General features: G+C 41.4%; 1 protein-coding gene across 7 annotated transcripts in view; it reads right to left on the bottom strand.

Annotated features, from left to right (window-relative positions):
* syne1a (spectrin repeat containing, nuclear envelope 1a) overlaps positions 1 to 26,750 on the bottom strand; it is a 150,867-nt gene that overhangs the window by 94,362 nt on the left and 29,755 nt on the right. For 5 of the 7 annotated variants that reach the window (XM_026193859.1, XM_026193864.1, XM_026193863.1 and 2 more), the window contains 43 exons: positions 26,549 to 26,745; positions 24,275 to 24,387; positions 23,830 to 23,868; positions 22,581 to 22,688; positions 22,063 to 22,200; positions 21,490 to 21,654; positions 21,251 to 21,363; positions 20,867 to 21,035; positions 20,536 to 20,632; positions 19,127 to 19,332; positions 18,547 to 18,711; positions 18,267 to 18,419; positions 16,331 to 16,474; positions 16,069 to 16,245; positions 15,008 to 15,166; positions 14,633 to 14,797; positions 14,323 to 14,457; positions 13,887 to 14,048; positions 13,541 to 13,749; positions 13,356 to 13,464; positions 13,100 to 13,264; positions 12,850 to 13,017; positions 12,513 to 12,677; positions 11,985 to 12,125; positions 11,732 to 11,892; positions 11,290 to 11,446; positions 10,508 to 10,735; positions 10,325 to 10,423; positions 9,994 to 10,181; positions 8,344 to 8,467; positions 8,091 to 8,257; positions 7,791 to 7,944; positions 6,996 to 7,651; positions 6,511 to 6,690; positions 6,249 to 6,402; positions 4,586 to 4,744; positions 3,800 to 3,982; positions 3,607 to 3,708; positions 2,227 to 2,430; positions 1,558 to 1,765; positions 788 to 900; positions 286 to 491; positions 11 to 172 (listed from right to left, as the gene is read on the bottom strand). In XM_026193859.1, the coding sequence (XP_026049644.1) occupies positions 11 to 172; positions 286 to 491; positions 788 to 900; positions 1,558 to 1,765; positions 2,227 to 2,430; positions 3,607 to 3,708; positions 3,800 to 3,982; positions 4,586 to 4,744; positions 6,249 to 6,402; positions 6,511 to 6,690; positions 6,996 to 7,651; positions 7,791 to 7,944; positions 8,091 to 8,257; positions 8,344 to 8,467; positions 9,994 to 10,181; positions 10,325 to 10,423; positions 10,508 to 10,735; positions 11,290 to 11,446; positions 11,732 to 11,892; positions 11,985 to 12,125; positions 12,513 to 12,677; positions 12,850 to 13,017; positions 13,100 to 13,264; positions 13,356 to 13,464; positions 13,541 to 13,749; positions 13,887 to 14,048; positions 14,323 to 14,457; positions 14,633 to 14,797; positions 15,008 to 15,166; positions 16,069 to 16,245; positions 16,331 to 16,474; positions 18,267 to 18,419; positions 18,547 to 18,711; positions 19,127 to 19,332; positions 20,536 to 20,632; positions 20,867 to 21,035; positions 21,251 to 21,363; positions 21,490 to 21,654; positions 22,063 to 22,200; positions 22,581 to 22,688; positions 23,830 to 23,868; positions 24,275 to 24,387; positions 26,549 to 26,745 (7,167 nt within the window). The remainder of the gene's footprint in view (positions 1 to 10; positions 173 to 285; positions 492 to 787; positions 901 to 1,557; positions 1,766 to 2,226; positions 2,431 to 3,606; positions 3,709 to 3,799; positions 3,983 to 4,585; positions 4,745 to 6,248; positions 6,403 to 6,510; positions 6,691 to 6,995; positions 7,652 to 7,790; positions 7,945 to 8,090; positions 8,258 to 8,343; positions 8,468 to 9,993; positions 10,182 to 10,324; positions 10,424 to 10,507; positions 10,736 to 11,289; positions 11,447 to 11,731; positions 11,893 to 11,984; positions 12,126 to 12,512; positions 12,678 to 12,849; positions 13,018 to 13,099; positions 13,265 to 13,355; positions 13,465 to 13,540; positions 13,750 to 13,886; positions 14,049 to 14,322; positions 14,458 to 14,632; positions 14,798 to 15,007; positions 15,167 to 16,068; positions 16,246 to 16,330; positions 16,475 to 18,266; positions 18,420 to 18,546; positions 18,712 to 19,126; positions 19,333 to 20,535; positions 20,633 to 20,866; positions 21,036 to 21,250; positions 21,364 to 21,489; positions 21,655 to 22,062; positions 22,201 to 22,580; positions 22,689 to 23,829; positions 23,869 to 24,274; positions 24,388 to 26,548; positions 26,746 to 26,750) is intronic. The other 2 variants (XM_026193860.1, XM_026193861.1) reach the window with 2 other exon arrangements.

Raw genomic sequence — 26,750 nt, forward strand, 5'->3', positions numbered from 1 at the left:
ATATACAAACCTTCTTTCTGTCAGTTCCTTATGGAGTTGCTCCATCCTCTCCAGCTCTTCTGTGGTGTCTGGGGCACCTTGCTGGCTTTCTCCCCCAAGAACTGGCTCAGCCTTAAGACTGAGATCCATCTGCTTCAGCCAGTCTCTTATACCCTGCACGCAGTCGTCAAAACTATGGGAAAAGAGGGGAAGGAAGAAAAAAAAAGAATTAATGAGAGCCATATTTCTATTTGATTCAAATTCGTTTGTATAAAAGCAAGAAATAACCATAAATGAGGGTGTTACTTTTTCAGAAGGCCAACGCTCTCCTCCAAGTCCAGCTTGCTCTGATAACAACCATCCAGAAAGCTCCTCCACTCTCGCTGGCAGGCAGAGAGGTTCTCTTGAACCTGCACTGCTCCAGCTTTAGGTAGGTGGAGCTGGAGTTTCCCAGCCTCTTTAGAAACCTGAGAGAGGCGTTCCTCACCCTCTGAAATCCGCTGAAGTGATACCTGTGAACATAGGATGCGTCTCTAAATAAAGAGCCAAAATCTTCAGATCGGGACTTTTTTGTGTGTTTTCATCCATTTAAACAACTCAAAGTGTTTATTATTTACAAGCCCAGTGTAACTTATGACTTATACTAATAAATTATGTGGAAGGTACAGATATATGTTTCTAAAAATACAAATTGTTTATACTGTAGCATGCTCATATCAAAAAGTCAACCTCCTTAGAACTTTTAAGTGGAATATGCACTTCATAGCCCTTACATCTGCACAGAGAAAAAGAGCAACAAGTAACGTACCTTTAACCTTTGTAACTTGGCTCCTAGGAGGACAACATCTCCTGACGGGTTAGAGCATTCTTTCAGCTCCAACTTGAGAATCGCTAGCCAGGATTTGAAGTCTTGGACAAGCTCTGATTGAGGGAACAGGAAGAAGAGATGAGTTAAAAGCTGAAGAAACATACAGCGACAAGTCGAGGAAGACGGATGTGTTGCAGATTATGGCAGAAAAAACATTTTAAAGTGAAGAAACCTGAAGAAGAAGTGTGAGAGCAGGCAGTGTGTTAAGGCAGATGGAAAGTGTGGGCGTGTCCACGCTATGGAGTGCTAGGTTGCCTTGGCAACAAGCCCAAAATGAGTCCCTCGAGAGCAGATGTGACGAGAGCGACATTACTCTCCGAGGCACAGGTGTGTGTCGGCGCAGTGAGAGTGCACCAGTGTACCTGACAGCATGTGTGTCAATGGAGTGTGGGCTGTAGTGGGCGGATTGAGTGCGCTCTGGGGAAAATGTAGGATAATCAACAGCAAATCTGTTGCACTACTAACACGAACAAATGGCTCTGCTTCGTGTAACAGTGCAATGTTTGATTGGGTGATTATGGCATTTTAAGTGTTATTAAAAATTTTAATTTGTCCTCATCAGGGAATAAGTTATTGCGGCTACTTACTATTACTGATAGATAAGATCGCTCGGTGCATCAGAATGAAGAAGAATTAAGCACCTTTTGTAAATTAGCTGATACATCATCAACGCCACAAACAAAATCTGAGCAAAACTGATGATCGCTTACCGTTGAAATGGAGCTGCAGACCGTCCTGCAGGTTTCCTCTGGTCTTGGCACAGCGTTGGGAAACGGTCTCGGTTCGTTTGGCAATGGAGGTGAGATCAGACGAGAGGCGTGACAGCTCCTCAGAGGGATGCGATCTGCACAGAGCAGTCAGGGCATCTCTAGCCGAGTCCATGTCTGCCCTCTGCTGCTGCACGACACTCTGCAGGTCCTGGAAATGGACCACAGTGAGAAATTATGCAAATAATTCTGCACGTTTATAGCTATGTGCTCTGTATGTGTTGTACTGTGTCTATCCTGCAAATGTGTCCTAAGGCAACAGTCTCTTCTAGCAGAACAGATGCTGATCTGTTGCTGGTTTGACATCTGTCCTCCAGAAAAGCATCACTAATCAGGACAGGCGTTTTCCTTCAGGAATCAAAATTCTATGATGTAAACATTTCTTTCCTTCTTAAAGGAAAGAACACCTACTACACCGCCTATGGTGCTCAGATTTTTATTAGGGAAATACTTTTGAGGAGTTTCCTGCTAGAATAACAATAATTAGCACATTATGATTAGTTCCTCTAACTAATTAGGTAATAAGCTAGTTGTAGGTGTGTAAATAAAATAAACTTTGTACAGTTTTTTGTGAGTTTTTCTGTCTTACTGAAGGAACTGATAATGCCATACCTTAACAGTGCCAATGTCTTCAGGGGAAGTAGTTTCGGTGAGGTCCGATAAGGAACCCTCGACTGCCTCCAGCCGCTGGGCCATCTGGGACATGAGGTCCTCCAGTCGCTCTTTCTGGAAACTGAAGTAGGTCAGAGTGTGCTTGGCCTGATTGTACACCTCCTCAGCATGGGCCATTTTCTTCCTCAGATCTGATTGCAGGACCTGACGTGTGAGAATCAGTTTTAGTCACATTTAAACAACACAAGAGTATGTTTAATTATTGGTCCAGTACGGTTTCATAGATTTGATTTACGGTTTCATAGATTTGTGACTATAAGTTCCTCCTGAGTAGAAGGTACAGATACTTTATTTGTCTTCAGCTCAACTGAGAGCGCTTATTTGTAAAGTTTAAGTCAATCAAGAGGCAATTTGGAGCAGAAATTCTAGGAGTAAAGCATGAACCACATAAATCAGATGAAAGTAAATTACACAGGGATCAAGGACCATGGCTTTGTCCAAGATCACAGAGGGATTTATCACTATTTTGTTTGTTCAAAGCCCTGGCCCTATAAATGGGGAAAAAAACTGATGCACTCTTCCAGGCAGCCAGCAACAGGGGGAATTAGTACTCCTGCAGAGGACTGAGGAAAGTGGAAGGGAGAGGCAGTATAGCATAGCAAATTAATTGGAAGAATAATGAAGATAAATGTGACTTCTGTAATGTGCTGTACTATGGTAAGGAGAGACGGCCACGAAAGAGACCCCGAATTAATAGAACGGTTATTTATAAACAAGAAAAAACTGAGAAAAAAAATATTTTAACCACAGGTGTCATAAGCTAAAAATAAATAGGTAAGTCAATAAATTGTGTTGTAACGTACATGGGTGTAAATATGCTGTTTACACCACTACAAAACATGTTCTAAACACACACAGCAGAGCTTGACTGACACACTAGTACTGCCCCTTGGCTACAGCAATTAAATGGCCCCTCCTTTTATCTGCCACGGCTGTCACCTAATCCTCCTGATGTGTCTCTGTCACATAATCCTGCCGGTTTTGCTGCATGTACATTAATGCACTGAGCTTCTGCGCACCGTCTAACGTTTATAACTGCTTAGCACTCTCAAATGTCCCTCTGAAGCTCTTACTGGTAACACAACAAGAGCACAACAGCAGTGGCAACAGGTGTAGATGAGAGGAGGAGGGTTACTGGATGCAGGAAGACTGAACCAAGGCGCAAAAAAAAGGTTGTCAGCACTGGATGTTTCAGTGTCTACTTATTCTATACGCGAAATCTGCACATGATCAGAGAAGAAGTCTGGGTTCCACATATTGTGGTTTTAATCTTTGATGAATAATACCTTGCATTATTTTTCTCTTCTCCTATACATTTACCTGCATTTGTAATGGGATTTCCTGCAGTTTGGCTCGAGCCTTCAAATCTGCCACTCTCTCCTCCAAAACATCCAGCATGTGCTCCCTCTTTTCAACCTCCTCCTATGAATCAAAGTGCAAGACAATGAAATAACATTCACCGTCATCTGAGCAAACATTCATTTGCGCACACTTTCACGCAGCGTACTCTGACCTGAAAGGACGCAAGCTGGGCCTCTGTCTTCTCCTTGTCACTGAGACTGGCGACAGCGTCAGTTAGATCAGCGATGGATCCACTGGTCCACTGGTTGATGTCATGCTCTGCGGCCTTGAGGTCATCCCAGAGTTTCACACAGTAGCCTAATCTTTCTGTATTGGTTTGTATTTTCTCTGCGATCTTAAAAGAGAAAAAGAGAGACCAGGACACTATGTGAGGTATGTAAGAGAATAATGCATCTCAATCAAGAGGAGAGGAAGGCCCACCTCCTTTGTGTTTGGCTTTCTCTCTGTAACAGGGGATGTATGCTTTACAGGGAGATGGAAGAAAATCGCTGCCTAATTAGTCTGACAGATGTGCAAGTGAGAAGCGAGAGAGAGAGACAGAGATGCAGATAACCTGTCTAGACTTATTTATTTCTCTGTCTCATTTCGACAGCTGAGCAGACAACAACAACTCAAAAGAGGAGAAAATGTAGATAAAAGAAAAGAAAAAGCAGAGAAAAAATATAATTGAAAAAAGTGACGGTGCAGGTGTTCAGCAGAGATGAATGTTTTTTTATACTCACACAGATTTGTTCATACCCTTCATAGTTATTATTGTACTTCAGGCCCAGACTCGGGGAAAACACCATTTATAGTTTATGGATTTTTTTTTCAGTTTTTTATTTAGATGTGAAAAATTCTGGGAAACTTTTTGATGTTACAAAAATATTTCACTTCAAAACACCTGAAATAACAGAAAGTCAGTATTGTGCATTTATCTTTACTAAAGACTACTCACCGCCAGCCACTGCTCTCTAAGTGTCTCTGTGTCTCTCTGGATGGAGGACATTTCACAGTTGGGAACCTTCTCCAGCTCCCTCTGCAGGTCCTCGACCGTCCTGATGAGCTGGTCCATGTCTTCCTGTTTTTCTCTCAGTTCATCTTTTATGGCTTTATGCTGAAGAGAACACAGCAAGGGAAATGGCAACAGGAGGGAGAGATACTGTTCAGTGGGGAGGTAAGTTTCTGAGATTTGGTTTGCTAAATAAATATAAGACAAGTTTCTTCTTCCTCCACCTCCTGTTTTTTTCTAATATACAATAAAAACAGTCAAACCACAGAGAAAGCTGTGAAACTTTTCAGACTAATTTCCTTGATGAAAACAGATTATTACTCACTTAAAACTCATTGAATTACCAGAAAATGACACTAAAGCTGATTTTTCTTCTTAGCTCATAAAAACATTATTACATAAGTTTTCATACAAAAAATAAAATCATACTTGGATCTATCATATCCGGTTTTAACAGTAGTAGATATTTTAACTCATTATAGTAGGTAAAATCACAATGAATAAACACTTTCGACCATCAAAAGTTCCAACAAGTCATAACAATGAAAAAAAAAAATCTTTGAGAGGAATGGATACTGTCCTTTTTGACTCCATAACAAGGCTCACAATTAAAGTTACCAATTTGATTGCTATATAAATTACTACTGTATAAATTCTTTAAAATTAACAATAGGTTCATTTCATGTTAGCTCATCAAATCCCTCACACCAATCAATAGATCTTCTCAAAAACATCTTTTCAAATGCTTTTCCTAGTAGCCCTTTTAAAAATCGTGCTATTAAAAAACTACTTAAGCATGGCATTCAATTGTTATTAAGTATCTGGTAGTATGGCTCTATGAACATGAGGATAACTTAAGCTAACATACAATGATGTAACTCCAATCCCCGATGCCAGATCTGTGGAAATCATAATTTTGAGTTGATGAACTGATGTTTGTTGATAATTTCTCATATACAGGGCACATCTTTTTTAAAAAAAAAAAAAACCCAGTCCAAATCAGGTGAAAGGTTTTACAGAGATTACAGATCGAATATGAAACCCCTACCACAAAACAAAAACCCACATTTAGACCCAACTTCAGTATAATTTCTTCAGCCATGACACCATGTACAAAATATAAACTCACTTAATTAGAAGAAGCAGATTTCTCTTAATATTATATATTATATCCCAAATTTCTGATGATCATTTTTCACATTTTGTCATTATGAGTTTTATAAGGCACTCATTTTTATGTATAGCAGCCAAAGACTGTTTTGAAAGCAGAGCAAGATGTTTTCATTCAATTTATCCACCCTTCACAGCCAAGTTTTTTTCTGGCCAAGAAGAGAGCATGTGTGCTGGGTGCCTTTGCAACTATCCCTAATCACAAAGTAGATTGGTAGACCTATAAAAAATTGAAGCACCTGGGTCAAGTAGTTTTCTAGTTAGTGGATTTTTTAAATGTCCCTCATCCCTTGAATTATTTCTTTTGTATTTATTTAGAGAAATTACTTTTCCTTGTATATTTTTCCCCAAGCAATTCTGTGATGGTCATTTTTTTTAGTCTGATGCACAGAAATGTAATAATTCAATACTTTTCTGAGAATAAACATAAACTACTGACTTGCGTGAAAGTCCTTTTGGCTTCCTGAGCACTGTGGTTGTGGTCGGGCAGATTGTGAGCGACGGCCTGAGCGCTCTCCATGAGTGTGGTGAGGATCGACTTCAGGTGGTGGAACTGGCGAAGAAGATCTAACACAACTCCACTGTGTTCCTGACTGCATGTTAAAACAAATCAGAAAACGTCAAATATATTATTTTTTTTAAAGCAGGTGGTAAAAGATGAAAAAAAAAACCAGATGGGTGAGAGAAAATTAATCTCTTACCTGTTGATGATTAGCGTCCTGACGTTATCCCAGGCTGTCTTCACCAGAGCTACCTCCCTGAGTGCTTCTCCTGCCAGCTCACTGTCTCTCTGGGCCAGCTGGTTTCCCTTTTCTTCTAACCACCGTTGCGAGTGCTGCAGGGACTGGAGCTCATCCTCCAGCTGGACAAAGAAACGCATCCTGGGAGAATAGATGCAGAAGAAAACAATGGAGATTAGTAGCCTGCTTCCAACATATTACATCTCAATTTCCAGGAGATTAAATTTGTCTGCCTGTATGTTGGCTTCTGTAATAGACAATAGACTCTGGCATACAGTAGATCTTTGAATCAAAGGTTCATAGTAGGCAGTAGAAATGCAAAAAGTAGGAATGAAGCAAGGACTGACAGCATTATTACTACTGAAAGCCGACATTACCAACTGTGCTGATACTATGAATACTGATATATTTACTGGGCTGAAGTGTCAAAATTAAAATGAACAAACCTGTTGTGAAAGGCCTGTACAGAGCTCTCTCTGATGCCCTCCTGTCTTGCATCGTCCAACAGTTTCTTCAAATTCTTCATCACTTCTTCTCTTCTCTCTCTGAAGGAGCTCCACAAAGCCCCTAAAGCATCCGCTTCACTTTGTCTCCACCCCACACCCCTCTGCACCTCCTCCAGAGCCATTGTCAGGGCCACCGCCTGTCCTCTGCAAGATGTTCTTCCCTGAGGATGGCTGGCATCTTTAGATCCCCTCCACTCTGCTCCACACAGGTGCAGATGTGCTTTGCTCAGCTGCCCATCTAACCCGACAGCTTCAGCCTCTAGTCGGGCCACTTCTTTAGCCACCTCTCCTATTTCGCGATGCAGCTCTTCAGCTTTGGAAGGGTCCCAGCTCCCTCTGCCCTCCACAGCCTCATGAAGGCGACGCACGGCCTTAGCAGCCATTTTATGCTTCTCGAGGAAAGTGTTTAACTCGGTCAGGCACTCTTTACGAAGCAGCAGGAGACGTTGGGATTCACTGAGAGGTTGCAGGCAGTCCTCTCTCCATGCCTGGAGCTGCTCTTGGGCCTCTGGGGTGGAAGAGCAAAGCAGGAAGGACTCTTTTTTATGGAGAGTCTCTCTCAGTGATGCATTCTCCTGTAGCTGTGCCTCATGCTCCTGCAACACGATTGTTCAATTAGACACATTTATGTGAGCTCCAACAGCAATTGATGCAAACTTGTTTACTAAAACTGCTCCAATATACATACAGCCTATAAAGGACATCAGTGCTGACAGCAAGTTATTGATCTCTCACCTTCAGCTTAATAAACACAGCCTCAAGATCAGCAATATCAACCTGGGAAGAGCTTCTCAAGAGAGACAGGAAGTTTTCACTCCACTGGGTAAGGGGCAGCAGTGCCTGATCAAACTGCTCCAAGTGCTCCAACTGCAGCTTCAACCGCTTTATCCTAAAAGTGAGGGTGGGAAAAGCATGGACTGAGAATATGGAAGTGACTGTTTTAAATGTAAATTTAAAAAAAATGCTAGGATCCATTCACATACTGTAACCCAGATGTAAATAAGCTATATCATAATCAATCACCCTAAAAAATACCTGCGTAATATGCTGTTCTTCACAGAAGCGCATCTCTCCTGTAGTTGTGTGAGATCATCACTGAGCTCCTGGATACGAGCTTCGGGTGCCGTGGGGTACAAGCAAAGGCCGAGATTCACGAGACCCTGAAGGAGAGTCTCGTGTGACACCGTCTCTACCTGCATTTCCTGGATAGGCATATCATCAATGCAAATTAGATAAAATAACAAAACTTTCTTGTAGAAACAAATACAGAAAAGTAAAAAGATTTTACCTGCACATTTTGTAATTCATTCCTAAGCTTTACTTTATCTGCAGAGAGCAGTTCGGTGTCTGGGCAGCACACAGACTCACACCTGTCCAGCCAGCTTTTCATGGACAAATTTTCCTTTTCATATCTGTAGATGCAGATGTTGCATGTATTAAAATCAAGGAAAATATAAGTTGCATCCCCTTAGGACACACACAATTACAAGTTCACTTTTTTTTTTTCTTAAATCTGACCAAACCCTAGTATCAGTGACAAGGTCATAATGGGGCAACCATATCTTCCCAGTGCACCCAGTGCTGGAAGTAATCCCTTATACATATAGCTGCAGGATACAGGATGAGGCTAACTGCAGAGACACTAAGCCGAACACACACACAAACAGACACACATAAACTCTGCTGAAGTTTAGTGGCAAAAACATAATTGAGTTCATTTCAAAAAGAGTCACCGGCTGGGTAAATAAAAGGAAGCGCTAAAGCTTGGGCAATTTAAACAGCCAGCATGTGGCTAGATCATTATTTTCTCCTCACGCTTAAACAGAAAAGAAACAATCACTCCGGTGAAGGACTATTGTGTGACAAAAGAAAGCGATAAGAAAGCATATAATTAGAATAGAAATGCACTGGCTGACAGGGGGACAGACAAGATCTCGCTCTTCCACATCACACTAAGATGAGAGACAGATTCAGAGGAATAAAGAGGAAACTGGCACAGAGAGAAGCAGAAACAGCACATGCACAATAGAAGGGAAAATGGCATTTGCTTATTCAACTGCAGGTGTGTGCTAATGGAGACTACAGATGTTTCTCAAAAAATGACTTATAACATATTTCTCCATTTTTATAAATGTACTTTTTGATTTTATGGTTTTTTTTTTCAATGTGGCAAAATCTGAAATATTCAAACAGGCCTGTTGTAGGTGTTTATCTATACGGCACCAAATCACGACAACAGTTGCCTCAAGGCGCTTTATATTGTAATGTAAAGACCCTACAGTAATACAAAAGTGTTGAAGGGACACATACACCCGAAACCCTGCTTTGGGCCATACCAAAGCACAATAAACTCTAAACACTAAACTAAATGGATAAATCTTCACACATTACAGTGAACAGTGACTCATGCCTTCAGTTTAACAATTAACACTATTTTCTCATTGTCTAGCATTTGTCTCTTCTATCCCAGACAAACACTGACTTTTTCCTGTACTAATGCTATTTTTCCAAAAGGTCTAGAACACTGGTATCAACATAAGAGCCCGGGGCCAGAATTGGCCCGGCAATTTCTCCAATCTGGCCTGCTGGGACAGCTTTGGAAAACATGAAGGAGATGATATATTTTTAGACTTTTAACTGTATTTTTAGATGTTTTGCAGCTTTTCCTGCTGTTAAAGACCTCCCCACAGTGATTTTTATTACCATTCATATTCAGTAATAGATAAACAAGCAAATGACAGAAAACTTTATCGTGTAGAAAAACTAAGATATGCTGTTGAAATTGCACTTCTTTATCTTTTATTAATATATAAAAGGGAAATAAATGTGTAGTTAATCAACTTTACACTAACACAAAGTTGATGTGGCCCTCCAGACAAAATGAGCTTGACATCCCTGGTCTAGGACAAAAGCAACCACATTTTGCAGTTTATTGTACCTCTGCCACAGAGCTAGAAGGCTCTCTAACATAGATTTCTTTTCTGAAGCCTTTTCCATTAACTCTCTCTGCTGCTTCTGGAGGTTAGCCACTTCTTCCTCCAGCTGGCTGCCCTCTCCAAGCCTTTTTGTGGCCGAACACAGGGCCATAAGCCTGGGCTTCAGAAGCTCAACAGTCTGGCAGACCTCCTGGGATAAACACAAACATACTTGTTATCAACTGCACATTAAGTAAACCCTTGAAAATACAACATAATAACATGGTGCCACTCTGAAAAGGAAGCCAGTGATACTTATTCATGTATCAAAGAGGTGCCAAGTTGTGCTCTTACAATGTGATCCTGGAGGGCTTTGTAGGTCTCTAATGATGATACGCAGCATGTGATCAGACAGTCCAGTTTTTCATTCAGATCACTAACTGTTTTCTTAACCTGATAATAAAAATAAAAAAGTCCGTTTGTATTGTGTAATAAAATACCTTTAATAAAAGTCATAAATTGTGTGATGCTCTAAACCTGTTCAAGGTTATCATTGCATCTCTGCCTGTAGGAGGCGCTCTGGTTGAGCTGCACGCCAAGCTGCTCTGCTCTCCCCTTCAGCTCTTCCCAGTATTGTCTCGTCTGGTTAAGTTGCGCCCGGATGCGACCGGCCTCTCCAGAAGTCACAAACCTGGACAGAGCCTCGCAGTCGGCCTCCATGAGGACAAGAACCGCCTTTCTCTCCTCTAAAGCTTCCCCCACGGCCTGGAGAGATGCAATAAGAGAGGAATTCAACGAGGGAAAGCATACAGGAAATTACGACGATAAAAGATCGCTCTTTCAAGAAGAAATTTATTTTCAAACTGAGAAGAAAAAAAAGGCAGATGATGGCAGTATCCTTTTTTTTTTTCTAAAAACCATCATGAGAGTGACAAGTCTGGGATTAGGCATGCCAAGATTATATTTTATTAAATATGATCAATTTATTTCCTTTAAATTCCAGCCTCTGCTACAGCACTGACCCAATTTCCCTTGGGGTTAGATTAAAATTTAATCTCATTTCATCATAATCTTAATCATTTTGGGCCACAGTGATACTGTAAACTACAGACACAAGACCAGACAGCAATGTGACTCCAGTTTAACTGAAGCAACCAAAAAATATGATGAGTATTTACTTGTGAAGATATAAAAAATATTTAAGGAGTTGTGTAAAAAGTGTGCAGTGAACTGCCTCACCTTTGACTGACCTCCAATTGGAAACCTTGTGATCAGGTATACAATGTAATGCTGTGATAGAAATATAGACCTGCACAAACCTCTACAGCGCTGATGTGTTTGTCTAAAGGATCAGAGGAGGAGAAAATGTTGACAGCGTCCAGCTCCTTCTGTTTCTGATTGATCCAAAGAAAGAAGGCCGCTGATTCACTGCTGAAGCGCTCCCACCACACAAATATCATCTCCAGCTGGACAACACTGGGACACATGAGATTAGGCAACAGCCCAAGGTCAGAATATTGGAATGAAAACAAACAACCAGACAATAGCATGGATGCAATTTGCAGGTGAATGCCAGACAGACATCATATGTTGGCAAAATACAATTTCACATTTTGATACTTTAGGTTTTTTCAGACTAATATCACAAGTTAGTTTTTACACTTAAAGCTCATTATTGGGCACTCGTAAAACTGCCGGTTAAGGCCCGTACCACATTTCAGACCTTTATTGCATGTAATAGAAGAAAATAGTCAGACATACTTCTTGTTGAGGTGGTCTTGAAGTTGTGCGATTGCTTCTCTGGTGGACTGCGCCTGCTGCAGGAGAAGAGTCTGAGTCTTCGGACCAAGCTGAATGTCTTCTGCTTTCTCTGAGAGGAGATCTGCTCGTATAGAGTACTCCTCGACCTCCGTGAAGAGTTCCTATAGACCGAAAAACAAGCAGTTACACAACATGACCAAATACAGGCTAATAAATCAGAATATGAATGCATGCACGTTTTGCACATACACACCTTGTTATGCTTCAGTTCAATTTTCAGGCTGTCCAAGCAGTTGAAAAGGAGTTCCTTGTGCAATTCATTGTCAGTATTGCTGATGAACCTCCAAACTGTTTCTCTTTCTGCTTCGAAACTTTCCCAGGAGCTCAGCGTTGCCTTGAAGTGACAAAGAAATGAAAGAGTAACGTTAGTAGGTACAAATTCAGACCTGATGATAACATGCACTATTTACACAAAGGAGATGGGCACTGTAATATTTACTGCCATTCTCCTGATTTCATCTGTAAGCATAGGGTATTTTACGACAGCAGATGATCTGCTGTCTTAAAATACACCGACATTTACTTTTAATTTTCTGATCAATTCACGGATAACGACAAGTGTACAAAGAAATCACAAAGTAACAAACAAAATTAACGTGCAGGATAACAGTCAGCAATAGGCTAATCAATTATCACAGCGGGAATGTGTGTGGATGATCAATGACACTCACACGTGCAAACACCAGGGCGCCGACATGAGAAAAATCTTGGCTCTGCCTACCTGCAGACTTTGCTCCTTTGCCCCTGATTTGTGGTCAGCCTCACTGAAAGCTCCTTCCAGCTCCCGTAGAGATTGACTGAGCCCCTCCCCTTTCTGCAGCTGGCGGCAGTGGGACACCAGAAGCTCTGCCTCTCTCCTGTTAGCATGCAGGTGCTTTAGGTGTTGCTATAACACACAGACACAAAAACAACATGCTATTTTGTGAGCAACCTTGATTTTGCTTTGCCTTGCTCAAACCATTCATAATGTAAACTGTTAAACAGTTAAATTAAATACAAAAGAGACTTTCAAACATGGAAACCAAGTTGTTACAAGTGCATTTGTACTAAACAAATACCTGGTGAATAAGGTAAAGTTGTTTGGCTTCCTCCAAACCCTCAGCATCCAGGATTCTGCCTATCTGCTCCTCAGCCTCTTTTCGGGCCCTCAGAACCTCCTCCAGAGCACCATGAATCTCGTCCCTCAGCTCCTCATACTGGAACATGGCAGAGCCCTCATCACCCAGCTGTGGCAAAAAGGTCATTGGATTATTTTTTGATGAAAATTTTCAGTACGGAAGAGAATATTCAGCACTTATCCTGGAATACCTGACAGAGTGAAGAGTAAACTGCCCGCAGGTCAGTTGAGAGTTTAGCCAAGGCTGCTCTTTGCCTTTGGACTTCCACTTCAGAGCTAACTTCAGACAGCACAGCAAGGCGGCTCTTGAGCCACAGCAGACTCTCCTCTCGAGTATCCACTGCTTCCTGTAGTGCCTGGAATTGATGGAAGCACTAGATGTTAACTGAAGTTGAAGTATAGCCTAATCTCAGTGCCTAAAGCAGCAAATGTAGCCCACTAGCTCACCTGAACAGCAGCATCAAGTTGCTCCTGATGACGGGAAGTTATTGCTGTTCCTCTTAAGAGCCTCATTTGCCTTTTTTGAGATGAGAGCCAATCAGAAAGCTCGCAGAACCTAAAATAAAAATGGACCACTGAGTTCTGCATTTGCTTTAAATCACTTTAAATCTGTGCTTTTTGCCCATCTTTACCTCTCATTCCACTCTTTCCATTTATCAGGGTGCTGCTCCAGCTTGAGGTGGGTGCTCTTTATCTGCTCTGTAACCTCTTCTACGGCCCTTCTAGTGCAGTCAAGCATTCGATAAGCTTGGTCGTTGTCAGGCAACTTGTAACACAGATCCTCCATGTTTCTAATCCTCCTCTCGCTCTGAATTAAAGGTTTGCGTTCCCTGAAGAAAGTCTGAGGAAGAAGAAAAAAAAAAGAAAATTAAGATATGAGAGGCTCCCGAATGTCAGTGATAACAACATTAAGTGATTTTGTCTTTCTCTGATTTTCAGTTCTATCTGTTTCAATTTTCCACTAAATCCGAGACTCACTCTGTGCTCTTTGATCACTCGCTCGCTGGTGCAGGTGCCAGACAGGGCTTGCATTTCTCTGTGCAGCTCTGCTCTGCAGTCTTGCAGGATCACAGCAACTCGGCTTCGCTCCACATCCACCTTGAGACGGAGTAGGTGAGATGGTACCTCGCTCTGCATGTCCTGTAAAAAAGATGGAGATGAGACAAAACATAGCAGACCTGAAAGCTACCCTTAAGTGTCACATTGTATCTGTCACTGATCAAAAGTTCCCTGGAGTGGCTGCAAATAAACACAGAGAGGGTTGCATTTTTATCTAACCAGGTTAATTGGAACCAGACTGGAGGGACTCTATTGAAGCCAAAGGTTTTCCTGGTTAAGTTAATGAAGTAGTGCTTATGCGCCTCAAGAGGTGTACAGTAATTAGTGAGAGTGGTAAACCATGGTGACCTCTGACCTTCCAGAGTTTGTGCAGCCTGCGGACAGTTTCCTGCAGCCCCTGTTGCTCCTCCTGTGGCAGGATGTCCGTGAGCTCATCACACGCTTTCAAAAACACGCTCAGCACCCGCTGGTCCAGTTGTCCAAAGAAATCCTGTAATGTAAAATAAAATAAGAGTAAACACGACACAAGACAGAGTAAAAGTTAAGTCAAGAATGTTAACACTCTACCCGTTTCCACTTAAAAATGTAATTAGAAAATAGAAATGCCTCTGCAGATTAGCCGCAGCTTTCACAGACATGCTTAGAGGTTAGAGATTTAATCTTACAGTGTGTTTCTTTAATAATTCCTCAGCATCTCCAGTCTCTCTCAAGCAGCCCTGAGCTTTCTTCAGCACTCTCTCCAGCTCTTGTCGTGATTCCTCAAATCTCCTCCTCAGGGAGTTGTTGGCCTCTTCCTGCCTTCTCCATTCTCCAACCTCCTTTAGCAAAGCCTGAGAGGTTAGATAGTAGTAATACAGTGTAATTACATTATTTGTCCTACAAACAAATGAACAGTAACACACATGGTGGGTAAATCTAATCTGCACCAATCCCTTGTGTTTTTCTGATGTCTGTGTAATCTCTATAGTATAATCAGTATTGTGGTTTCTGACTGGCATTCTGGTATGCAAATGCATGTAATGCATAACTGTAATACTAACCTGTGCCGAGCCCTGAATTTCAACAACTCTCTTTTGCAGCAACGATATGTCGAAGTTCCTGAGCACCTTACTGGTGGAGAGCGCCCTCTGCAGAGAGTGGTGGTTCCTCTCAATCACCGATAAACATCGTTTACAGCTTTGCTGATGGTTTAACAAATCCTGTCACAAAAGGGGAGACAAGAAGTTTAAAAAAATTACTTGTGTTTCCAATATCCATACATCTGTCCATCCATTTTCTTATCTAGCTATCCAATTTAGCGAGGCAGCGTGCACACTGGACAAGCCGACAGTCCCTGAACTGGATGAGTGGAAGAAAACGGATGGATAGACTTTTACAAGTTTGGACACAGTGTAAATTGTAAATAAAAACAAAATGCAATGACTTGCAAATGTCATAGACTCATATTTTATTCACAATGGGACACAGAAAATATTAGTTTAACCTGAGATAATGTTATCATTCCATGAAAAATATGAGCTCATTTTAATTTGATGGCAGCAACGCATCTCAAAAAAGTTGGGAAAGGGGGTGACAAAAGTAAGTGGTGTTAAAAAAGAAACAGCTGGAGAAACACTTTGCTATAATTAGGTTAACTGGAAACAGGTCAGTAACATTACTGAGTATAGAAAGAGCATCTTAGAGATGCAGAGTTCCCCAGAAGTAAAGATGGGAAGTGGTTCACTGCAGAAAACTGCATCTAGAAATGACACAATAATGCTCCTCAGAGTAAAGTAAGCACATATTTTAAGTAAGCAACATTTCAACACAAATATCTCTTCTTTCTACTCCTTGAATTTTCATAAGAGGCTCATTGCTTTGAAGACGTTTGAGGGGAGTTATTATTTTCTGTCAGCGTGCATCAGATTTGAATATAAAAGAAGGGAACAATAATACATAAAAGATACAGCAACAGGACTGTAGTGTTATAAATGCAGATCACTGCTTATGGAGCTGGCAGCTCATATCCATAATAACTGTGAAAAAATAAAAATAAACTGAAAAAAGAATAAAAACATATCTAGTAAGCACTTATTGTAAATTTAACGTGTTCGTGTCTGACCTGCCACTTGTATTTTTGCTGGGCTTGTGCCTGTGACTCTGGGTCTCTCGCAGCAGAAGTGATGCGACTCGCTCGCTCCAAGGCCTGGTAAAAAGTGTTGATGTGTTTCTCCATCTCCTCCAACAGCGGCAGAAAGGCATGACACTCCCGCATCAGAGATGGGCACCGCTCTCTCACCTGAACAGATACAAAACGGACCGCTTAACAGTGAAAAAATGTATTAACTTAAAAGGCTTTGTGTTTACCCTCAAATGAGACTCACCTTGCTTAGTTGACCTTTGACTGTTGCCATAGTTGCCATGACCCTGGTTGCCTCATCCTGTGGAGCATCCTTGGCAAGGAGCTGAGCGCTGCGGGCAGCCAACTTGTATTGTGTCTCCATAGCGACAACCTTTTGCTTGGTATTCTGCGATGTGACGTGCAAGGGTAAAGGGTCATTTCATACGTTCTTAAAGTGAATGCACTGCCATCAAAGCTGTTTTAGTAATAAAAATGCTGACATCAATAAAGCAGTGACTTGCAGCTTTTAGTAACACCTTATCAAAAACGTATGAGAGTAAAGCCGTTTTCGCACATTGAGTGCAGATGTGAAATCTCACTTTATCGTGATTCAAGCGTGACTTTATCTGATTTGTCTCAGGCGAGGAAGAGAGCTCGAGCTTCAATTCATGTTGACCTGAGCCAGTGACATTATTTACTGCAGTCATGAACATTTCTAAGCATTAACTGATGAAACTGCATTTATGGGACATAAATTCTGGACGCTCTCAGATCAGATCTTTAGCTGCCTTTAACCACCACAAAGTCTGACAGATATCTGGTGCCATGCATTAGAGTACAGAGAAGAAAATTATCCGAATTTCACAGTGAGTGGGCGTCACACAAGCTTACTTCTGTTTGCTCTACCCAGATAGTACCATTGCCAAGACCAAGGACAGCATTGCCAGCATAGTGGGAATGCATCTAAAATAGACTATGGTCTGTTGTATGTAACTAATTCTCAGACAAAGTCTGAAATACAGTCATGTCAAAAAGGAAGAATATCAACAGGAAAAACTCAAGAGCAGCTTCTAAGTCTCTACAAGCTTCAGTTAGCATGTGAAACGTTAAAGTTCATGACAGTACAGTTAGAAAGAGAATGAACAAGTTTGCATGGGTTGCCAGGGGAAAGCTTGTTCTCTTTTAAAAAAGAACATGGCGGGATCGCTTAGGCTTGCAAAGTTACATATGAACAATGTGCTTTGGACAGATGAGACCAGAGTGGAGATAGTTTGTCATAAAACACAGCTTATTTGCAAGCAAAACACCTGACACCAGCTATTAAGTGTGGTGGAAGAGGAATGATTTGGGCGTGCATTTTACAGCCACAGGATCTGGGCACCTTATAGCCATTAAGTCAACCCTGAATTCCTCTGAGTAACACATTCTTGGCTCATGCAACAGGACAATGATCCCCAAGCACAGCAACAAATCTAAAATAAAAGGACTGAAAAAGAAACTGTTCTAATGGCCCAAGGAACAGAACACAACCCCACTGAAATGCCGTGTTGGGACCTTAAAAGGTGTACCGACAAATACACACCACAAACAATTACTTCAATTTATTGCTGCTAAAGTTAGCTTATAACAGGATGACACAGAGTCCTGTTAAAAGTCCCTCTTTAACATGGAAAAGAGAGTTTACATGTCTGAAAATGGCTTGGAAGGACTTGAAACAGTTACGTTTCACCTGCTGTTGGTGTGTGGGGCAGCTGTGTTCCTAAAAAGAGCTGTGATGACCATTCTCTTTGAAATCACATAAAGCTAAGAGTAAAAAAAAAAAACTCCATCTAGTTCCATATTTGAAACTTTGGCCATGTTTAACATGAGTATCCACCATGAGTAACAGCAAATAAACACAACAGGAAAAGAAAGAAAGAAAAGAAAATGCATATTAGGTCCACTTCAGAGTCAGGCTTGTCATTCTCGACCAGCTTAAGAAAGAACAGATTTGAAACAAACTCTAAGCGATGTGATCAGGGATGGTCTAATATAAAGTACAGTATGTATGTAAGTGTAGGTGCCCATTGAAAATCTAAAGTATCATGATGCTGCAATGCCACCAGCTTAAAAAAACATTACTGACAGGTTGTATTTTTACTGTCAGGCTATATTATCTTTTACATTTGATAGTTAAACTGACAGTTTGCTTTCCTCACCTCCACATCCTGAAGAAAAGCCCTAACACTGAGGAAAGAGACTTGAACAGGAGCATTGAGTTTGGCTTCGGCAGTGTCCAGCAGCTCTTTCAGGGCCCAAATAGCCTTCAAGTGTTCTTTTCTCCACTTCTCCAACTCATCTGAATGGGCATACTGCAGCAAAAAAGAAGCTAATTACACTTTACACTGAGAAATGAATCAAACAGAGCCAGCACATATGTTTTGACCCAATTCTGTCTTTGTCTGACAGGCAGTATTTTTAGATGTTTTCATTCATTACTTGTTTGACTTTGAGGAAGAGGTCTCTCCATCGCCCGTTTAAAATGAGTAGCTGCTGCTTGAGATCAAGTGACACTGTCTCGTCACACGTTTCAATAAGAAAATTCCCTGCATCGTTCATGGCCGCATGCTGATCCATCCAGTGGCTGAGATCCCTGAAAAACTCCTGGAAGACAAAGAAATTAAGAGAAACAAAGAGCGAGTGTCAAAGAAAGAGATGAAGAAAGCTAATCAAAAAAGGAACAAAGAAAGTGATTCAAAGAAAGAAACAAAGGAAGGACAATAAAAAAGTGGGGTAATTAGATGTCTAATCCTAGACGGAGATGTGAGTCTGTGTAACCATGGCAATGCAACAACAGGAATATCCTCAGCGGCTTGTTGAAGGATCATTTGATACTTGAGTGGAGACTCCTAATAAGCTTCCACATAAAAAAACTAAATTCTTCAAAATGGCTTGATTGCTACAATTAAATCTGAGTCCATCAAATAAATGGGTGTATGAACAGGCTCCTAATCTGTTCACAGAAAAAATAAAGTAAAAAAATCAAAGGCTCAGACAGTATTAAGATCTAATCTCATACCCGTTTTGTGTTTTCTGGCTGGCTCAGGGCTTCCTCTGCATCTTCCAGCCAGGCCTGCAAAGAGGCCACAGTGGAGGTGTACCTCTCCCAGTTGGACAGCACTTCCTCCAGCATGCTCCTCACGCTGCGCACTTCCATGGACAGACTCCTCCACTGAGTCACCACCTCCCGCATAAACCTGCGCACTCCCATCTCGCCTTCATCCACTGGAAGAGAGGTAAAGTTTAACAAGAATGACAGCTACCGATAACACCACCATTACCTCTGATTCTGCTGCCGCTAATAATGTCACTTATTCACAAGAGTCAAATGGAAAATGAAGCACTGAAGCAGCTGTTTTGAAGCTGCAGCTGTACCTTTTATGTCTGTGTGTGCCTGATGACTTTCACTGCTTTGTTTCACATCACCACACTTTGGCAAAGGCAGGGGAACACTCGATAAAGCAAAAGGAGGCACACGCTTTTGCAGAAAACTCCCTGACCCCAAAAACTCACTACAAGGAGATGTATCATCTGTGCTTGTGCTACATTCTTAGATGCAAACTCTCTAGTTGTTAGAGTATGTGCAAAACAATGGCATAAAGACGCACATCAGATAAACGCAATGCTTCTAAAATGGGAGACAAAAAACAGATCAGTACCCTAACCCTTTTCCTTATTTTTCTCAGGCAGCCAATCAGAAACCACGATGCTAACTACAGTACCAGCAGGACCTGCTGCATTTCATTTGTGGGGTCGACCAATCAAACCTCAGATGTCCTGATTTCTCACCACACCTCACTTCTCTGCTCTGCATACCCTAAAGCAATGCAACCCTGAAACCTAATGAAACCAACAAGCTAGCTCAGTTTGCGCCCAGAGACCTGCAGAAGTGGAGCAGCCCCCCAACTAGCAAATGGGGTCGTATTCCCCACTGAGAGCAGAGAGTGGAGGAACCTCATTTAGCTGTAGCCTGCAGACTCTCCTCCTCTATCAAATTGTGAAACCAGTCAGGGGCAAACTGAGCTGCTGGCAGGGAAAGCCTCATTGGTTAGTGAGTTGTTGAAAAGGGAAATAAAGTTGAAATATAGTGAACAATTGAGAGATACTGATCTCAGCCAGGATACACTGGAAGTATCAGATCAATTTCAGATTAAAGTTCCATTAAAAGGATGAGAATGCATTGGAAATGTGACATAATAATGATGTTCCCAATCAATGAGCAGGACTGCTTTAATGCATTGTTGGACATTTTATGTGATTCTGACATCATCGCAATAAAGCGCCTTTCAGATTACTGTCTGGCAGGATATTGATAAACATTTCCCAGACTTCCCGGGAGAATTACTGAATTACTTTATTATAAGAAAGTGATAGGATAATAAATGCTTATATATACATATAGTAAATATTACACCTTGAGCTACTCACCTGAGCTGTCAGCACTCACATAGGCCTCTGCAGACAGTTTCAGAGACTGGAACAACATCTCATAGTTTTCAAAGAAACGCTGCTTCTCCACAAATGACTGATGAAGACAGATTCCAAAAGAAAATGTTATTAGATGTGAAAAGCATCTTAACAGATACACAGAAACAGAACTAAATATCTTATACATGTGCTATGTAATGGTAACTATCCTTCATCAACCAATAATTATTATACAATATACAAAAATTAATTCAAAATTAAAAATCCTTTCCACATAAGCATGCAGGTGAACCCTGAAGATCAAACTACACAAATCAGAGACTGAGCTTACGATATAGCTGTGAAGCATCAGTTCCACAGATTCCTGTTGACCATATTTGATGATCCAGGACTTTAGTTTGGACTCAGCCAGACTGAGGAAGGCCTGCATGTGATGTTTGTTCTCCAGAAATTCCATTTTTGCTAAGTGGATGCTAGAAGATGTAGAGATAAAGTTCATCCTAAAAAAGACACAGTTCATACAGGGACATCAGACCTATACCTCGACCTTCTCATACTGCTGCTTTCCCAAAAAGCAAGGTTGTGAAAAAAAACACACCGACTGAGGTGCCAAATTTCTTTCAAATAATCTGTTCTTATCAGAAAAACATTACCACGAAGAACATTAATTTTGTATTCTGCACTTTCAAGAGAGACTAGCAGGAGTTTTGTTTACCTCTCAGCCATGTCTTGGAGCTGGTCTGGGGGAACAGGCACTCCATCAACACTTCTGTCTTTATGGATTCTCTGAAAGACCTGCTGGTGACTTTCCAGGCTCTTCAACACATCCTGTGCAGAGTACACCGAGTAAAGATATGAAAACAGACATAAAAATGTATTTATACATTCTGTGTTCATTCTAATAGTATGTTTGATTCTCACACTCTATTGTGCTATGTATGGCTCTGCACTAACCTTGTGCTGCTCCAGAGCTCTATGCACAGTGCTGGCTGTGATATCATGTGCCTGCTGGATGGTTATCTCCTGCCGCAGAGCTTCCTCGGCCTCATGCAGCCATGCTCCCACTGTGTCCAGAGGAGCTGGCAGAGACCTATCCAGCTGAAGATGCCAGTCCAGTAACTAAGATGGATAAAAACAGACGATGTCTCCTGAAATAATGACCTCATCACACAAATAATTAAATTTTTAATTTCTATAAAAAAAAAAGAAGGAGACACTAAGTCATCAGCTCTTTATAAAAAACACAACTTGTGTTAGCCCAAATAAGGTAAAAGGAAATAACCTTAAACGATAAATCATCATACAAGCTTAAAAAATGGCTGATTCTCAGAGTTGCTGGCAAAGCACAAAATAAATTCAAATTATGCCTTCTGAAGTCCTTATGTATGAATTAGAACATTGTAAACACTCCATCGACCTCCAGGAGTAGCTTTAAATATCTTTAGATATCACTTTTTCTGAATGGAAAAAAAATGCTCTGTGTACAATTCTGAACAGGAGGCGAGTGGGTAATCCCGCTGCTCTCACCCTTTTGGAGATCCTTTCCCAGGCCTGTTTGACCAGAGCCTGATCCACAGTCAACATCCCATCCCTCTGAGTAGACTGCAAAGCTCCCTCCACCTGCTTCCTCCTCATCTCCAACTGGACACGCAGACTTTTGAACAGCTGAAAAGCAAAAATCATTGACTCACAGCTCTTTATCCTCGATAAAAGGATGATAATGAGTGTTTTCTCCCTCACAGGTCATACCCTTTTCCCATTTGCATCTTATCAGATCCTCATATGTTCTACCTTTAAAAACTGTCCCTCTATCTGGCTTTAGACTTTCCGAGCTATGCAATGACAATGAGGATATCCCACATGCTGCTGAATATGGAATGTATCCCGAGGCTTGGTGGAATAAGCCAGATTGACTGAAAATATGACGGCTGCTGCCTGATCCCCACAGTCTAATACCACTGATTAAGCTAATAATAGGAGCGTCTGTGCCCAGTGTGCCCAGTTTAAACACACCCCGCCACAGACACACACACACTCACACTAACCTGGTACTGCTGAGCAAGACTGCCCTCAGTCTCCTGAGCCTGTATTGCATCTCTCTCCAGCTGGTCGAGCCACATCCTGAGCTCCCTCAGGCTCTTTCGCTGCTCTCTCTAGGTGGCCGGGATCATGCAGGAGTGGCAGAGTGAACGAGTAGGAGATTGGGAAATAAAAGAAAAGAGGACAGTGCACCCAAAAAAAGGAGGAAAGAAAAGAAGACAGAGTGGAAAAAGTGATTGACCGGGATGAAAAGAGGAAAGAAGGGAACAAGAAAGCAGAGCATGCACGGTTAAACATGTGTTCCCCTAATCCTCTGTGTCTCCCTGCAGGACAAAACGTCAAAAACCCACAGCTGCCAACAACACTCAGCTTAGACAGGGTACTTTGTCTAAGACCCCCTACGAACATTTCATTGGATTTTAAATAAGCATGACGATAATGCGATGCTGCTAAAAAGCTTGTGCGATAGACCATTCCGTTTGAGAGCTGTTCAGTCTGAATCTATTCACTTGTACCACCCCTCCTGAAGGAAGCCCCAACTTTATTCTCTATGACAGCTCAGAACATGGAAGTAGATCAAGTTAATTCTAAAAGGAAACAGTCTGCCATATTTTACTCACCATCATTCTCTAAATATTTTCTACCCAAGTGTTTATGCTTCTGTTTATTTTTTAAATTCACGCTTTGTCACAGCTAATTAATCTCCCGTGCAAACACCAGGCAGTAAGGAAGAACAAAAAACCCTATCGGTGCTGTAAAACAGCAAAACACGGTGTGACATACATCTGGACACAGCAAACAATAAAAAAGGCCAACCTCTATTCACAAGCTTTCCATCAAATATGCTGTATCAGTGCACACTGCCGATGCCAGAGGCCTTCATTGTCATGCTAATGGGACCGAGAGCCAAAGCGCTCAGTGGTAGCATTCATAAATGGTAATATCACATCTTATTATATTGGACTTCCTTCCGTTATCATGGCTTAGAAACCCCGCGGCCCGAATATCACATCAGGTTAGATAAAGAGCCAATATTAGGATACAGGCTTTATTTTGACATGAAAAATCAGTGTTTAATCCCATTCTTACAAAGTACAGTAGGGACTGATACAGCAATCCAATAGAGGAGGCAGAAAAATGTGCTTTAATCAAATTTATATGGAAACCATGAATGATCATGGGTGGTAATTGCATTGTGTTGGAGGAAATTATTGAAAACTCTCCCCTGGGAACCGAAGTGGCTAAATAACCTACCTCCAACATTTCCTCTATATCCCGAGGTGCAAGATCATGCTGCAGAACAGAGTCCAGCACAACAACCACAGGAAAGCAGTCACCATACAAACGCACCAGAGAAGAAGACAAAGAGCAACACAAAGAGAGAAAGATGTACAAAAACGAAACACAGAACAGACAAGACACTGCAGCAGCTCGTTTCAACCTACTTTAAAAACTAGATAGCTTCAAGTCATTAAATAAGAGATTTTAACTAAATTCTGAATCAATTAAATATAAAATTAGACAAGCAGATTTTTCTTTTCCCCCTGAACCTTGAACATTGCACTTTGATAGCTCAAAATGATTATAAATAATACACATACAAACATACAAATACATATACAAAAGACAAACATTCACTATGCAGAAAGAGAGAAGATGATCACAATGACAGGCTATCGAGACCGAGACAGCCGGTTACCTCTACTTGTAGCTGTCCCTCGGAGCCGCTCTGCTTTCGTTCTGGAAGATGCTTCAGGAATTGGGCTACATATGTCATGACAGATTTCTCATCTGGCTTTTCTACGTCGACATCTGAGACGGGAACCAAATAAATAAAATCAGAAGTCAAATAAGCTGGCTGTAAATTCTTCAAGTTTTCTCATAGAGAAAAATATCAGCCGCTGATAAGAATCAGCTTGACTGAAGGAGACAAGCGGGCATCTCAAATAAAATCAATTTTCACCATTTCAGATCAGTGTCCAAGTTTTGTTTGGGGGTTCCGCCATGCTGGATCTCATGGCCTAATGCACCTTAATTATGCTGATGTCAAGCTTGATTTGCTGGAGTACATTTTGAAGGGCAGGCATGAAGGGGAGCAGATGGTGTCTGGCAGTGAAAGTGAGATGCACATCTGATGCAAGGACTGACCCAGTATTGTACAGTATTTCTATTCTCTAAAACTTGCCTTGCAAACATTTCCGACAGTATTCATGCCCCATGGTAGGCAACTGTCTCCTCAGTCTTGTGTCTAGTTTAACTTCCCCCTTGTTATCTCGTCATCTTGATTTAACTGAGCTGTATTTTGGTATCCTTCTGTTTCTACTCTCCTTGATTACCTTCATGCGTATAAATAGTCCTGTATGGTTTCTTAGTCTTTGTCATAACATTTGTTTACCTGTCCTTCTGTTCCCCCTGTCTGTTTTCAAGAAGCTTTTTAGGAATATGTTTTATATTTTAGACATTTGGGGAGGACTACTTTTGGGTCCTTCTCCTGCAAATCGTAACAGAAATTTGGGTTTAATGAGTAAACATCCCCTTGTACTGGTGAAAGCCGGGGTGGTGGTGACATTGAAACACCACGCAGCAGAGGAAGAAGCATGTTAGAGGAAGAAACAAGACATTTTTCAGCTTAGGATGTGTTTGGTATATGTAGGTGTATAATGCACCATGGCTTCAGTGGACTGCCTATCTGCCTCTTTACTGCATTAATCTGTATTTTGTAGCAGAGAGAATCCAGTCAGCGACCTAAAATATTATTTTAGGTCGCGACCAAATTTTTTAATGGTGCGACTAAAAAACATATTAGGTTGCACCGGTGCGACCAACTGTTTGAGTAACAAAAAAATAAATAAATACTCTGCAACTCCGAACGTCTCCGTGTGGTCAACAGCAGACACACATTATGCCCCTATCGTGGTCTAAACCAATCAAAGATAGTCAGGGGCGGGACCTCTCTGATTGATCGTGGTCCAGATATTCATGTAGTCCGTGTGTATGTTTGAAAGTGCAGGGCAGGTGGATAGAGAGAGGTGAGTAGCTTGAATAAAGCGATATCGATTCATTAAATCCTGAATCGACTTTTAAATATAAATGTCTTTTTCCAGGTAATTTTCTCAGGTTAAAGCTCACAAAACTATTTCAACAACCACCAAACAGCAAATGAGAGCAGGTTAACGGACTCCACACGGCATCGGGGCTGAAAGCCGACAGCTCACTGATTCTGATGTGTCAGGTCTGCGCTGTGTTTATGTCTTTTCTGCACTAGATTCTGAGCGGCCTCTCTCCAACCAAAATTCACTGAACCAGCAGCAAAAGAATCAACAAACTACGCTTCACATTTGATAAACATCGTCATGAATTCTCTCTTACTTTTGCTATTTTTTGCTCTACCACGATAAAAAAAATCACACTTCATGCACAGCTCTCTCTCTCTCTCTCTATGTACTTCAAGAACAGTTTTCCATCTCAAATCGTGATAAATGCACTGCCCAAGTGTCCCCTCTCCCCATTGCCTTTCAGCGGCAGGCAGCAGCAAACAGGTGCTGGTCGTCAGAGGAGGCCGATGTGATGATTAAGTTTAACATTGTCTACAATATTGCCAAAGAGTGCCAAAGCACTTTAAGCACAAGCACAAGATTATTAGTTAATCATTTACAAATCAATATTGTCTGTATGGACAGCAATCCCGCCCCCCCAAAAAAAGTGCACATGTGAAACTGCGGTGTTAAGTGAAGTGGTTGAAAAATTTGGGTGTGCCTAACTTTTGCACTGGTGCGCCTAAGAAAAAAATGTAGGCGCACCAGTGCAACCATGGCAAAAAGTTAGTCTAGAGCCCTGTTAAGACAATAAAAAGAAATAAAATACATAGTAATTTTATGCCTACTTGTAGGTTTGTTGCTGGTCAGGCTCAAGTTTGCTTTTGATAAACTTAATGACAGAGTCACTCTGAAATGCTACTGGAAATGTTATTTACCCTCTGGCTCAAGAAGCTGTGGAATCCCTAGCTCAGTCTCGGCCAACAAGAAGGCTTCATGAAGATTTTCCCGATTGGGCCTTCCCCATACTCGCTCCATGTCGACAAGATTAGGCCGGAGAGCATTGATTACCGCGAAGAATGCTAAACCAGTACGCCAGCTGGGGCCAAAGTCCCTCACCTCAAGGCTCAGACTTCTAGA

This window comes from Astatotilapia calliptera, chromosome 15 (assembly GCF_900246225.1).
Source record: "Astatotilapia calliptera chromosome 15, fAstCal1.2, whole genome shotgun sequence".
Classification (NCBI taxonomy): domain Eukaryota; kingdom Metazoa; phylum Chordata; class Actinopteri; order Cichliformes; family Cichlidae; genus Astatotilapia; species Astatotilapia calliptera.